The sequence below is a fragment of the Sorex araneus genome, chromosome 5 (assembly GCF_027595985.1).
Source record: "Sorex araneus isolate mSorAra2 chromosome 5, mSorAra2.pri, whole genome shotgun sequence".
In the NCBI taxonomy this organism is placed as follows: Eukaryota; Metazoa; Chordata; class Mammalia; order Eulipotyphla; family Soricidae; genus Sorex; species Sorex araneus.
Window position 1 is genome coordinate 46,519,005 of NC_073306.1, and position 12,834 is coordinate 46,531,838.

Sequence of the window (12,834 nt, forward strand, 5' to 3'; positions counted from 1 at the left end):
CTTAGCAATCACTCCTGGTGAGTTCAGAGGCCCATATAGGGTGCCAAGGATTGAAGCTAGGTTTGCCACAAAGGGAAACCCTACACAGTTCACGATCACTCTGGCTCCTCCCAAAACTTACCTTTTTGAGGCAAAGAATGAGGTCGGCCTTATCTCATCCTGTAGGGAGAGGTTATGCCCATGCAGTGCTAGGAATCCAAGTGAGATTAGCAAGGCAAGCACCTTAATCCTGGTATGATCTCCAGGACCACCTCAAAAGCATCTTTGAATGAATAATCTCATTCATCTTCAATATAAGACAGAAAAAAATCCAAAGTAAAATATTGCTTTTGAATCTGTTATTCAGGTGAGGCATTTTAAGCCAGAGATAGTAGAATGCGTAGGACAGGTAGGATAAATTTAAAGTGTGAAAACTTTTATAAAGTTTTAAAAACCACTGATCCCGGGCACCACTATTTCAGCACCTCCAGGGACGAGTGCAGACCAAATACCTGGGGTGTGTGTGTGGGGAGGTGGGGTGGAGAGAGAGGGAAGGACTGAAAGGACTGAGTGTAGCAGGGGTCACAAGAGGAGGTGGTGGAGAAATATCCCCTTTTGATAGTAAAATGTTTATTTTAGCCCAGAGGAGGTCCTCTACAAGTTATGCAAATTGGAGCTAACTGAAAAATTGCATTTTCTAATTGTAAACTAATCAAACTGATCAAACAAAATCTCTCCAATTTGGAGGGAATGCATTTCAAGAGTTTGACAAACAGGATTAGGTATACTGTATTAGTGTGTCTTGGACAAGTTCTCAACTGAAAGCATTTTTATGCTAATTACTAACCGAAACTTTTTTTGGCACCCTTGGACTTAGTACAGGGGACTCATAAAACAAACTGTGTAGAAAAAGGAGTTATTTGGGGGCCAAGTGATAGAACAGTGGGTACAGCGCTTCCTTTTCATGTGGTGACCCAACACTCTAAATGATCCCCTAAGTCTCATAAGGAGTGATCCCTAAGGACCACCGGGTTTGGTGCCCCCCTCAACCCACCGGCAAAAGATTTTATTTGGAGGTCAACCAGTTGTACTCAGGGCATACTCCTGGCTCTGTGCTCACTACTGGCAGGTTCAGGGGACCTTATTGGGAAACAGGAACTGACCTGCTTGGCCACATGCAAGGCAAGTGCCCTATCCACTCCAGGCCCAGTAGTCATTTAAATACACCATTCACTAGGTTATGTAGAGATCATATAGGAGTTAAGGTGATTGCTGTGCACCTGGACTATCCCAGTTTGATCCCCAGTAACAATATACAGTCCCCTCAGCACCACCAGGTGTGGCCCCAAAGCCAAACACCATTCAAAAGATTTAAAACTCATTTTAGGAGCCAGAGAAGTTTAGGAAACAGACCACTAGCCCTGTGTGTGATACTCTAGAGAACAGAGCCAGGAATAAGTCCTGAGCACCTCTGGGTGGGCAACCCCCAAATTAAACATACATTAAAAATATATGTATATAAAAATGTAACAATGGAGACGTTACTGGTGCCCGCTCAAACAAATCGATGAACAGGACGACAGTGCAGTGCTACAGTGTATGTGTATGTATGTACTGTCATCCCGTTGCTCATCGATTTGCTCGAGCAGGCACTCAATATGCCAGAAACGGTAACAAGTCTCACAATGGAGATGTATTATATATATGTACACACACACATATAAAACCCTATTTTGAAAATCCTTTGATTTTGGGTTTTTGTTTTTTTTTTTTGCTTTTTGGGTCACACCCAGCGATGCTCAGGGGTTACTCCTGGATTTGCACTCAGGAATTACTCCTGGAAGTGCTTGGGGGACCCATATGGGTTGCCGGGGATCGAACCCAGGTCGGCCGTGTGCAAGGCAAACGCCCTACCCGCTGTGCTATCACTCCGGCCCCTGATTTTGGGTTTTTGCTTTTTGGTTCTGCAGCCACATTCAGTGATGCTCAGAAACTACCTCCTAGCATTGTTGTTTAGTCAATCCTGGCAGTGCTTGGGGAATCAGAAAGCACTAGAATAAGCAAACCCTGGTTTCTTAAAATCTTTCTTAATACAGCTTTCACAAATTTAACCAAATTTGGAACAAGTTAAGAGTCAACTCAAATACCATTATGATTATTATGATTCAGAAACATTATTTTTTTTTCTGGATTTTTTAAAATTCTGAAACCTGCAACTGAAGTCAAATTTTGGTCTAATCACTTACATTCTTAATAAGGGACTCTACCAACTTTGCCCAAAAATTGTCAGGTCGTGAGCTGGTAGGATAGTACAAAGGGGTAAAGGGGCTTGCCTTGAATACATCCAACACTGCAGAGTCTGGAGCACAGAGTCAGGAACGATCCTTGAACACACGGTATGCCAAAACCCACCCCACCCTTGCAGAAGTTGTCTATACAGGTTTCTATATAGTTATGTTTGTTGAATGACTTAACCAAAGGCTATATTTGGGAATATTTAGAAATACATCATTATGAATACTAGCCCTCCTAGCTTTGCAGAGGTTGGTCATGGCTATCTGGCCCCATACAAAAGCAAATTAGTCTTAGTAATCTTTCTAAAAATAGCTGTCATCAAACCTCTTTAGCACTCCAAATCTTTAATAAAATGTAGCAGACTCAGGTAATACTAAAAAATGGTACTAGAAATGATGCTCAACAGGATCTCACGTTTATTGAGAAGTGATTAATGGTAAAAAGAAAGGCAATGCCCTTTCCCCATTGGCTGAACAAGAAACTGAAGAAACATTCACTACACATTTTACAATATTTTTCTCTTCCAAAATGCATTTCTGTAAACAAGTTTTTACCACTGTTCTTAGCTTTGAAATCAAATTAATCCTGACTTAATCAGTATAATGTACAAGAACTGAACCATTTCTTAGGACTTCTAGTACTTTACTTTGAGTAACAAAGGGTCATAGAAAATGAACCACCCTTAAAGACACACCTTGGGTAACACTGTTAAAATTCTCCAAGACAAAAATTCTTCATAAAAATGTTCTTCCAGTTCGGAAGGGAAAAACCAAATTGCCACTTTCTGGGGTGGAGGCCCAAAACCTTTGAAACTCAAGTGTTCTCCAAGTGCAAATGTCAAAATGGGGGGAGGAAAGGGTTTAAAAATTAGAGAAAACTGTATGCACTTACGGACTTTAAAATCCGAAACATAGTAAAAAGACAAAAAAAAAAAAAAAGAAAAAACAAAAACAAAACAAAAAACCCAAAGCATTATGCTCTGAAATCACAACCAAAGCCAAAATAAAAGGGACATTTTTCATCTAAACTACCTAGAGGGTTTTTTTTAGTTTTTTTTCTTTTTCTCTTTTTTTTTCATTTTCCAGTTAAGTCCTATGTCTTTGTGAAATTCCAATACTTAAACTGCAAATCTGCAATTGTCTCTGAAGTCAATGAAATTAAGAAAAAAGTCCTAATTCTCTTGAAGGTCATTTTTTTCCTCTTAGGATATGCAGATGCAACCGTTGCTGCAGTCTGTGAAGAACTGCTTTATTTCCCACGACCTTGACGTTCCTAGAAGTTTAAAAACAAAAATTGGTTAGTTATCTGAACATGCTTAAGAATTAAACTTCAGAGTAATAATAATTTTAAATAAAATTATTAGTGCTATATAGAATATTCCCCACAGTAAAAATGGACCTTTATTTTCATATTAAACCAAACTAACAAGTATCAAGTTATTTTCCTTTGACTTTAATATTTATCTCTTACACACACACACACACACACACACACACACACACACACACACACACACACACACACACACACACACACACACACACACACGGGTTTGGGGGTCAGGGGAAGGGCTGGAGCCATAGTACAGCTTGCTTGCTTGCTTGGCTCAATCCCTGGCACCCCATATGGTTGCCTAAGTCGGCCAGGAGTGATTCCTGAGTGCAGCACTAGGAATAACCCCTGAACATCACTGGGTGGGGCTCAAAGGGGGGAAAAAAATTTTAAGTGTAGGGGAGAGGCTGGAGAGAGAGAATAGGACCGCTTGCCTTGAAAGCAGCTGACCCAGGGGCTGAATCCCCAGCATCACATACAGTCATCTCCCCTCCAATAATACCAGGAGTGATTCCAGAGCCCAGGACCAGAAAGACCCAAGCATAGCCAGGTATGGCTCCAAAACAACCCAAAAATAAAAATTAAGTTTTCATTACCAAAAAGTAAAAATTTTCATTATGTATTTATTCTTCTACTATAGTTTAGATTAATACTAACAGTCAAATATGGGTCTAGAGGAAGTACATAAAACATGTATCAATGGCTCAAAGAGGAAGTGTGCAATCAATTCCTTACATATGAGAAATCCCAAACATTGCTAGGTGTGAGCCAAAAACTAAAATCACACATCAAGGGCCTGAGAAAATGCATTAATCCTAGAGCTCGGAGCAGGGAGTAGCGCTTCTCTGCCCAACAAGGGAAGGGTGTTGGGGAAGGGGGAAAACCTTTAGAATGGCCAGACTATAGACAGTAGGGCGCTGACATCATGCAAAGAATTCCCAGCATCCCATATGGCTTTCCTCAAGCACTGCCAGGAGTAATTCCTGAGTGCAAAGCCTGGAGTAACTCTGAGCATCACCAGTTGTGCCACCTCTCCAATCCATGCAAGAGTTTGAAAGCGTAACTGTTTTCCCTAAGAAATGTACCTAGATACTCATTTCTTTTTCTCTCTACCACTGACTACATCTCTAGCCCTAAATGTTCATTTCTAGCAAAGAACTATTATGAATCTTTTAAATAATCTACTCATCACATATATTTACTTTCATAATTGAGGGTAGGGGAGTCAAGTCAGCCTATTGCCCACCCAGAGTCCAGCAATCCACAACCATCACCATGCTCCCCCCACACACACACCTCAGACTTCACTGTCTCAAGACAAGCTTCATCCAGATATTAATCTGCTGAAAACTTCAGATACGTGGGTTTTGTGACTAAAATCTCCAGTCTTTATCAGAGTTGGGATGGGCTACCTCCCCCCCATCTTCCTCTACTTCCTGGAGGTTCGGCAGTTACACACAAACCCCAGTCACCACCCAATTAAAAAATTAACTCCAGCCGCACCACTCTACAACACTGATAAATCAGTAGCACACCAGATTGTATGGGATTTAACACCGAAGGCAACCACTCTCACTTAACAAACCATAAACACAGAAGGCTTTACCTGTAAAGTCTAAGTAATCTCTTACACAAGGACTTAATGGTTCCATGATGAAATAAAACAATTTTCACTGACTTTTTCCTAAGGAAACACTTTTTTTTTTAATCATTGTTAGCAAGTTATCGATAACAAGCAATAAAAATAAATTGAGGGCCTGCAATAGGATGGTTGGAAAAACTGGAGACAATGGTGGAAGGAAGGTGTAATGATAATAGGGTTGGTGCTGGAATAGTGAATGTCTTCAACAAATCATCATGAACAATTTTGTAAATCAGTGTTTATATAAAGTATAAGATAAAAAAAAAAGTAAAAAAAAAAAACCCTACCACTAATGGGCTTCTCAGTTTCAAGCACTGTACATTATAATGACCTTCATAACCACCCTGCAAGGACTAGATTATTTCAGTCTAGAGAAAGATAAGTTTCTTGACCATGTTTACCTAGCAAAGAACCAAGATTTAAGTCTAAAAATATTCGTTTATTTTACTACACCATACTACTATAAATACATGAAAGGTCAATAAACTTAAGTGAAGATCAGTGATGAAATAACAACCCTACCATTAAAAATACACATAGATAGAAATAGGAGGTTCTTTATTAAGTATTTGGTTTTTGTTTTTTTGAGCTGTCCCACTTCACAATTCTGGAATTCCGTTATAAACTCACCAATATACCAAAGATCTGGATTGTTGGGGGGTGGAACTAGGGAGGTGGGGGGTGGACACACCTGTCATTGATGCTAAAGGATTTGAATGTGTGCACATACAAGTGCATGTCAGGATTCAAACCACAGTTGTGGTGCCCACAGCCACATGTAATGTAAAACAAGCATCCTATTTCCTATAATCTCTCCAGTCTCTGATTTTTTTCTAAATTACTCTTGAAATTGAAAAAATAGTGAATCCACATTACTTCTGGGAGAAAAAACTCTGGAGGACCAGTGAGATGACTCAAAGTGCTGGAGGCAAGTCTGACCATAAGTACTGCCAAGTGTAGCCCCAAAACATAAATAAGGGGGAAAAAATACACATTCATCCAAATAGAATGTTAAGCAAATGTAGCAAATACTACATAGCTAAACCTGGTGAAGAATATATGGGAGATTTATTACTAGCACTGAAATTATTCTAATTATTTGAGAGTAAAGATAAAATGGGTAAAAAGAACATGGGTTTTCACTTACTTTTAGAAGGGGAAGAGCCTACATTAAAAAATTATCTGGAACTGGAAAATTAGAAAGATTATATAATTTACATTGCTTGCCTTGCACCTGCTTACCCCAGTCAGATTTCCAGCACGTTTTCTTGAGACCCACCAGGAGTGACCCAAGAGACAGGAATAAACCCAGAGCAAGAAAATATGAAAACTAATAAAAGGGGAAAAAAGTGAGGCTCCCCCCCAAAAAATCAGACTTCCAAGAGTCCATGTCACAGTCAGAATTGCCATAAACACAGGTACTTTTGTACTGTTGGACACTTTAGGTTCCAGACTCAAGATACTGACACTGTAACAGGCAAGTTTTTACAACAAGGTGATTTTCCTGTGATGTTGTCCTATAGAGCCACTAATCCTTTTTCATTGCGGGTGGGAGCAGTGACTCACACAACAGGATTCAAATCTAATGCAGTTCCCTATGGGCACAAGATTACCATGCAGGGATCACACCAAGGTCAGTAGCATGCAAGGAAGCATCCACAAATGCAATCAGCAGTAGGAGTTAGAGTAGCCAGTTTATATTTCAGTCCTACTATAAGGCATCCACAGAAAATTCTTAGGTAGGAGCAATCACAAACTATAAATTTATTACAAAGCAACACAGACCAAATGCTAAGGAAGGGAAGACGCATTCTGAGTTTGAAAAAACTAATGTGCTAAACAAAGAGTAGAAGAAAACAGGGATCAGAGATTGGTAGAGAGCACAATGCTTGCCATGCACACAACAGACCTAGGTTCGATAGCCTGAATCCCAACCGATCCCCTGAGCCCCATCAGAAGTGAGTCCTGAGCACAGCCAGGTGTGTTCCCACCCAAAAAAAAAAAAAAAAAAAATTAAGAGTAGAAGACAGCAAAGAAGATTTTTGCCCAAATCAACAGTCTTTACCCTAATCTTTAGTCAACACAAATTCTTAAAAAAAAAAAAAAAAAAAAAGACAAAGTCAACTTATTGGAAGTTGAATATTAGAAGACTGGAGCAGTATTACAGCAGGTAGGGCATTTGCCTTGCACAGGTTGACCAGATGTGGGTTCGAACCCCGGCAACCCCGAACCCCCACCAGGAGCAATTCCTGAATGCAGTCAGGAGTAACCCCTGAGCAACACCAGGTATGGCCCAAAATAAAATAGTAATTTAAAAAATAAGATATTAAAAAAAATTTTTTTTAAATAAGATATTAACTAAGAAAGTGAAGAACAGGGGAAAGTAATTTCTAGCTCTCAGTATCTGGTCTAGTTATCTAAAGGTAATGATCACAGTTCAGCACATGATTCTCCAAACATAGCAGGGAGTAACCTTTTAGAAAAAATTGGGAGTAGTCCCTGAGCACTGCTAGATAAAATTCCCAACAAGGGGGAAAAAAAAGTGACTAAGTGACTAAACTAGAGAGCATGTTTTGCATGAAAGGATCCCATGTTCATTCAATCCCTGGCAGCATGTGGTCCCCTGAACATCAATAAAAGTTAACTCCTGAGCATCATCAATTATGGTTTTCTCCCCATCCCTTCTACCTAAAGAAACAACCAGCCTTTAGGATGATGGCTTACAGGCTATAGGACATGACTTGTATGTGAAAGGCCCAGGTTTTATACTGATAAAAGCATCTTACTTTGGGAAACTGCAAATGGCCAGTAGCACTAATCTTACAGTTTTGAATTACCTAACTCTCTAAAAAGTTAATGTGTCAGGCTGAAGATAGTATAGCAGATAGGACCAGCTTGCCTTGTACAGTCTACAGAGGTCTAATTCCCAGCATCCCATTGCCTTGCACCCCAAAGGTACCCTAAGCACTACCAGGAATGATTGCTGAGCACTGCTGGTATGGCCCACAACCAAAACTTTTTTATTAAAGTTAGGCTGTTCAAAAAAAAAAAAAAAAGACAGTTTGGGCGAGAGCGATAGTGCAGCAGTAGCGCGTTTGCCTTGCACACGGCCGACCCAGGTTCGATTCCCAGCATCCCATATGGTCCCCTGAGCACCACCAGAGGTAATTCCTGAGTGAAGAGCCAGGAGTAACCCCTGTGCATCTCCAGGTGTGACCCAAAAATTTAAAAAAAAAAAAAAAGTTTAAAAAAAGCACTGAACGTTCAAATCTAAAACATGAAAGCCTCTTAGAAATACTCAAGTTGGGGCTGGAGTGATAGCAGAGTGGATAGTCATTGCCTTGCACATGGTCTAGGGGAGTTATGAGTAACCTCTAAGCTCTCCTAGGTATAGTCCAGAACACAAACCCTTCATGAGTCCTAACGAAGGACAGAGAGATATTACAGCATACAAGGTGCTTGCCTTGCACACGGAAGACTAGCTTTGATGCTCAGCATCCCATATGGTCCTCAAATTTTCCCGTGAGTGATTCTTAAACACAAACCTAGGAATTCCTTAACACAAACCTATTCCTAAACACAACCCTGATCACCACTGGGTGTAGCCCATAAACAAAAAAGTCCTAAAGAGAACAGTATGATCAACTCTTGTTCTTGGATTACAAAACTGACATTCCTCTGAGAGTTGAAGGTGAGGGAAGGTGGTGGTGGGGGGGGGAGAATGTTTGAGGGTAACCTGTTACCTAAACTACTGTAAATTTTTAAGTTTACTTAAAAATATTATATTTATATAAAATATCTTAAAGGGCTACCGCCAAGAGTGGTTCCTGAGTACAGAGCCAGGAGTAACTCCAGAGAATCTCCAGATGTGGCCCAAAAAAACAAAAACCAAAGGTCACGATACCTCAGAATTTCTAGTTATAGCTTCCCTATGGTTAACTAGAATAAAATCAGTTCAGTGAGAGAACCCAGCAAGCTACCCATGATGTATTCGATATGCCAAAACAGTAATAACAAGTCTCACAATGGAGATGTTACTGGTGCCCACTTGAGCAAATTGATGAGCAACGGGATGACAGTGATAGTGATACTCAGCAATGAATGGAAAGCATTAACGAATATCTTACTGAACTAGCCATTTCAACTCTTAACAATTTGATAGGGAGGTGACAGCAACATACAATCTTTTAAATTTTTTGTTTTGGGGCCACACCCGACAACGCTCAATCAAGAGTTACTCATGGCTCTGTACTCAGGAATCACTCATGGTGGTGCTCGGGGGACCATAAGGGATGCCAGAGATCAAACCAGGATGAGCTGCATGCAAGGTAAATGCTTTATTCACTGTAATATCTCTCTGGCCCCACAACCATTTTTTAATGCAAGAGACCAAACCCAGGGCCTCAACCATGAGACTTGTTTTATTCCACTTAACTATGTTCTCAGTACAGCAGGATATAAATTTAATCTTAAGGAAAGGTCAAAGTGATAATTTCACTACTTCAATGTTTCTGCTTGATAATGATCAGGCTTACACGATTCAACTATAAAGAATGTTCCCTATTTGCCTTAATTCAAAGTGGTTTTAGCAGTTAATTCAAGATTTTGTTGGTTGTTTCTTAAATTTGCTTTGGGGCCACCATCAGTGCTGCTTGGGGCTTATTCCTGGCTCTGTGCCTAGGAATCATTCTTGACAGGTTCCAGGACCAATATGTGGTACAAGGACTGAAACCAGGTCGGCTGTGTGCAAGGCATCGTGCCTTATCCCCTGTACTATCGCACCAGCCCCCACAAAAATATATTTAAGTGAAGCAAAATACAAAGGAATTTACTTAGATGTGAAGGGAGAGAGAAGAAAAACATGTCCCAGAGAGAACAGGGAAAGCTGGCGAAATTGTACCGTGGGCAGGTCACTTGCCTTGTATTCAATCAACCCGGATTCTATTAATGGCATCCCATATGGTTTCCTGAACTTGCCAGAAGTGATCCCTGAGAGCAAAGCCCGGAGTAAGCCCTGAGCACAGTTGGGTGTGCTCACCACCCCCACCAAAAAAGAAATGAGGGTGTGGCTCAAAAAACAAACACAAAAAGAAAAATATCCTAATTTAGGACCTCATTGTTTCTCAGACAACTGTTATGACCTTTCATTTGGTATAAAATCACCTACACATCACATCTCATCCTCATTTAATAGATATGTCCATTTCCATTTAACTGTAAAATGGGTTATTGCTTTCCCCACCCCCGCGACTGTGATGATTTCAAAATTATAAAACTGCCTAACAAAGTGAATACTCACTAGTATTTCAGACCCCCATTTTTTGCAGACACATACCTGGAGGTGCTGGCTACTTTCTGGCTGTGCTGAGGAAAGCTGTAGTTCCCAGGATTGAATTTGGGATCCCCACAGACAAAGCACACGCTACAGCCCTTTCTGAGTTATCGACAGCCTATTTCACATGTTAACCCTTTTTTTTTCCTTTTTCTTTTTGGGTCACACCCAGCAATGCTCAGGGGTTACTCCTGGCTCTGCACTCAGGAATTACTCCTGGCGGTGCTCGGGGGACCATATGGGATGCTGGGAATCGAACCCAGGTCAGCCGAGTGCATGCAAGGCAAACGCCCTACCCGCTGTGCTATCGCTCTAGCCCCTCACATGTTAATCCTTTAAATTCACTCCACAGTAACTATGCTCATTATAATTCAACTAAGTAAAATGAATATAGAATGTCCAGAATCTTTCCAACTAAAGCAATGTATAGAGAATACACAAAATTGTACATATAAAGGATCCAACCAACATCTTCATATTTATCACTTATCATTCTTTTCCACATTATTCTAAAAGCACCTGGGGTTGGCAGGATAGTACAACTGGTAGGGTGCTTGGCTTCCATGCAACCAACCTGAATTCAATCCCCCGACACAAATATGGTTCTGAGCCCACCAAGAGTGATCCCTGAGCACAGAGCCAGGAATAAGCCCTGAATACTGTCAGAGGTGGCCAAAAACAAACAAAAAAATACCCTTAACATTCATAAGACCACACTTTTGAACATGCTCTTCCTAGAACATGAGTCCCCGCCCTTCTCCCCACTATTATCTGGCATACATCTTATCCCTCAAAGTAGTAAAAAAGCCTTGAAGATTCTAGAGATTCAGAACTCTTTGATTGTAGCTCCTATGTTTTTATTTTCTTCAGGAGCCAGGGTTTAGGGTCACACCCAATAGAGCTCAGGGGCTATTCCTGGCTCTGTGCTAAGGAGTGACTGACACATGGCAGACACATAGGAAACTGGAGGTAGGTGGTACCAGGAATTCAAACCATGGTCAGTCATGTGCAAGGGAAAGCACCTTACCTCCTATACTATCTCTCCAGCTCTACACTGCCCTTTTTGTTTTGTTGTTTGGGCCACACCTGGTGGTGGTCAGGGCTTAGAGCCAGAATCACTCATGGATCACTACTGGTGGGGTGATTTGGCCCCACACTTAGCATTTTTCCATCAAGACGTAACTGTTGAGGGACCAGAGAGAAAATAGTACAGCGAAGAGGGCACATACCTTACACATGTCCGACAGGGGTTCAATCCCTGGCGTACCATATGGTTCCCCCCAAGTCCGCCAGGAATAACCCTAAAGCATCACTAGGTGCAGCCCCCCCCCCAATAGATATCTGTTGATTCAAAGACATCATCTTTACAGATTAAATAATTTGAGAAACTTCTGTTCTAAACTGTTAATACAGGAAAGAGGGCGCTGAAGAAATAGTACAGAAGGTAGGGCATTTGTTTGAACCCAGGTCCCATCACTAGTATGGTCTCCTGAGCTCCACCAGGAATAATCTGAGCATAGAGCTAGGAGTAAATCCTGAGCACCGTTGAGTGTGGCCAATAAATTTTTTAATTAAAAATACTAGAATCATGGGGCTGGAGCAATAGCACAGCAGGTACGGCATTTGCCTTGCACGTGGCCAACCCGGGTTCAATTCCTAGCATCCCATATGGTCCCCTGAGCACCGCCAGGGGTAATTCCTGAGTGCTGAACCAGGAGTAACCCCTGTGCATCCATTCTTTTTGAGTGTGACCCAAAAAGAGAAAAAAAAAGAAAAAGAAAAAAAATACTAGAATCAGGGCTGGGGTGATAGTACTGCAGGTAGGGCATTTGCCTTGCACACGCCTGGCCTGGGTTCAATCCCTGGCATCCCAAGCACCACCAGGAGTAATTCCTGAGCACAGAGCCAGGAGTAACCCTTGAGCATCGCTGGGTCCGACCCAAAAAACAAACAAAAGAACCCCACCAATTAGGATCTTCAAAATTTTATTATTCAGAGTATCAGAGCTGTAAACACACAAAATTTAGTCTGCAGTGGCTTTTGGGGGATTTTTGTTTGGGGAGAGTACTCCTGGCTCTGTATTCAGGGATCATTCCTGACAAGCTTGAGAGTCTAAACCATGATCACATACAAGGACAGTGCCCTGCCTGCTGTACTATCATTCTAGTCCCTGCAGTAATATTTTCATCATCAGTAGATTTTTTTTTTTTTGCTTCACACCCAGTGATGTTCAGGGGTTACTCCTGATTGCACT

The 12,834-nt window shown here is 41.1% G+C and overlaps 1 protein-coding gene across 2 annotated transcripts in view; it reads right to left on the reverse strand.

Moving 5' to 3' along the window:
- Window positions 1-2,667: 2,667 nt before the first annotated feature.
- The window catches only part of YTHDF2 (YTH N6-methyladenosine RNA binding protein F2), a 29,550-nt gene continuing 19,383 nt past the window's right edge, over window positions 2,668-12,834 (reverse strand). For both annotated transcript variants that reach the window (XM_055139836.1, XM_055139837.1), the window contains one exon: window positions 2,668-3,546. In XM_055139836.1, coding sequence (XP_054995811.1) covers window positions 3,523-3,546 — 24 coding nt within the window. In that variant the 3' untranslated portion in view covers window positions 2,668-3,522. The remainder of the gene's footprint in view (window positions 3,547-12,834) is intronic.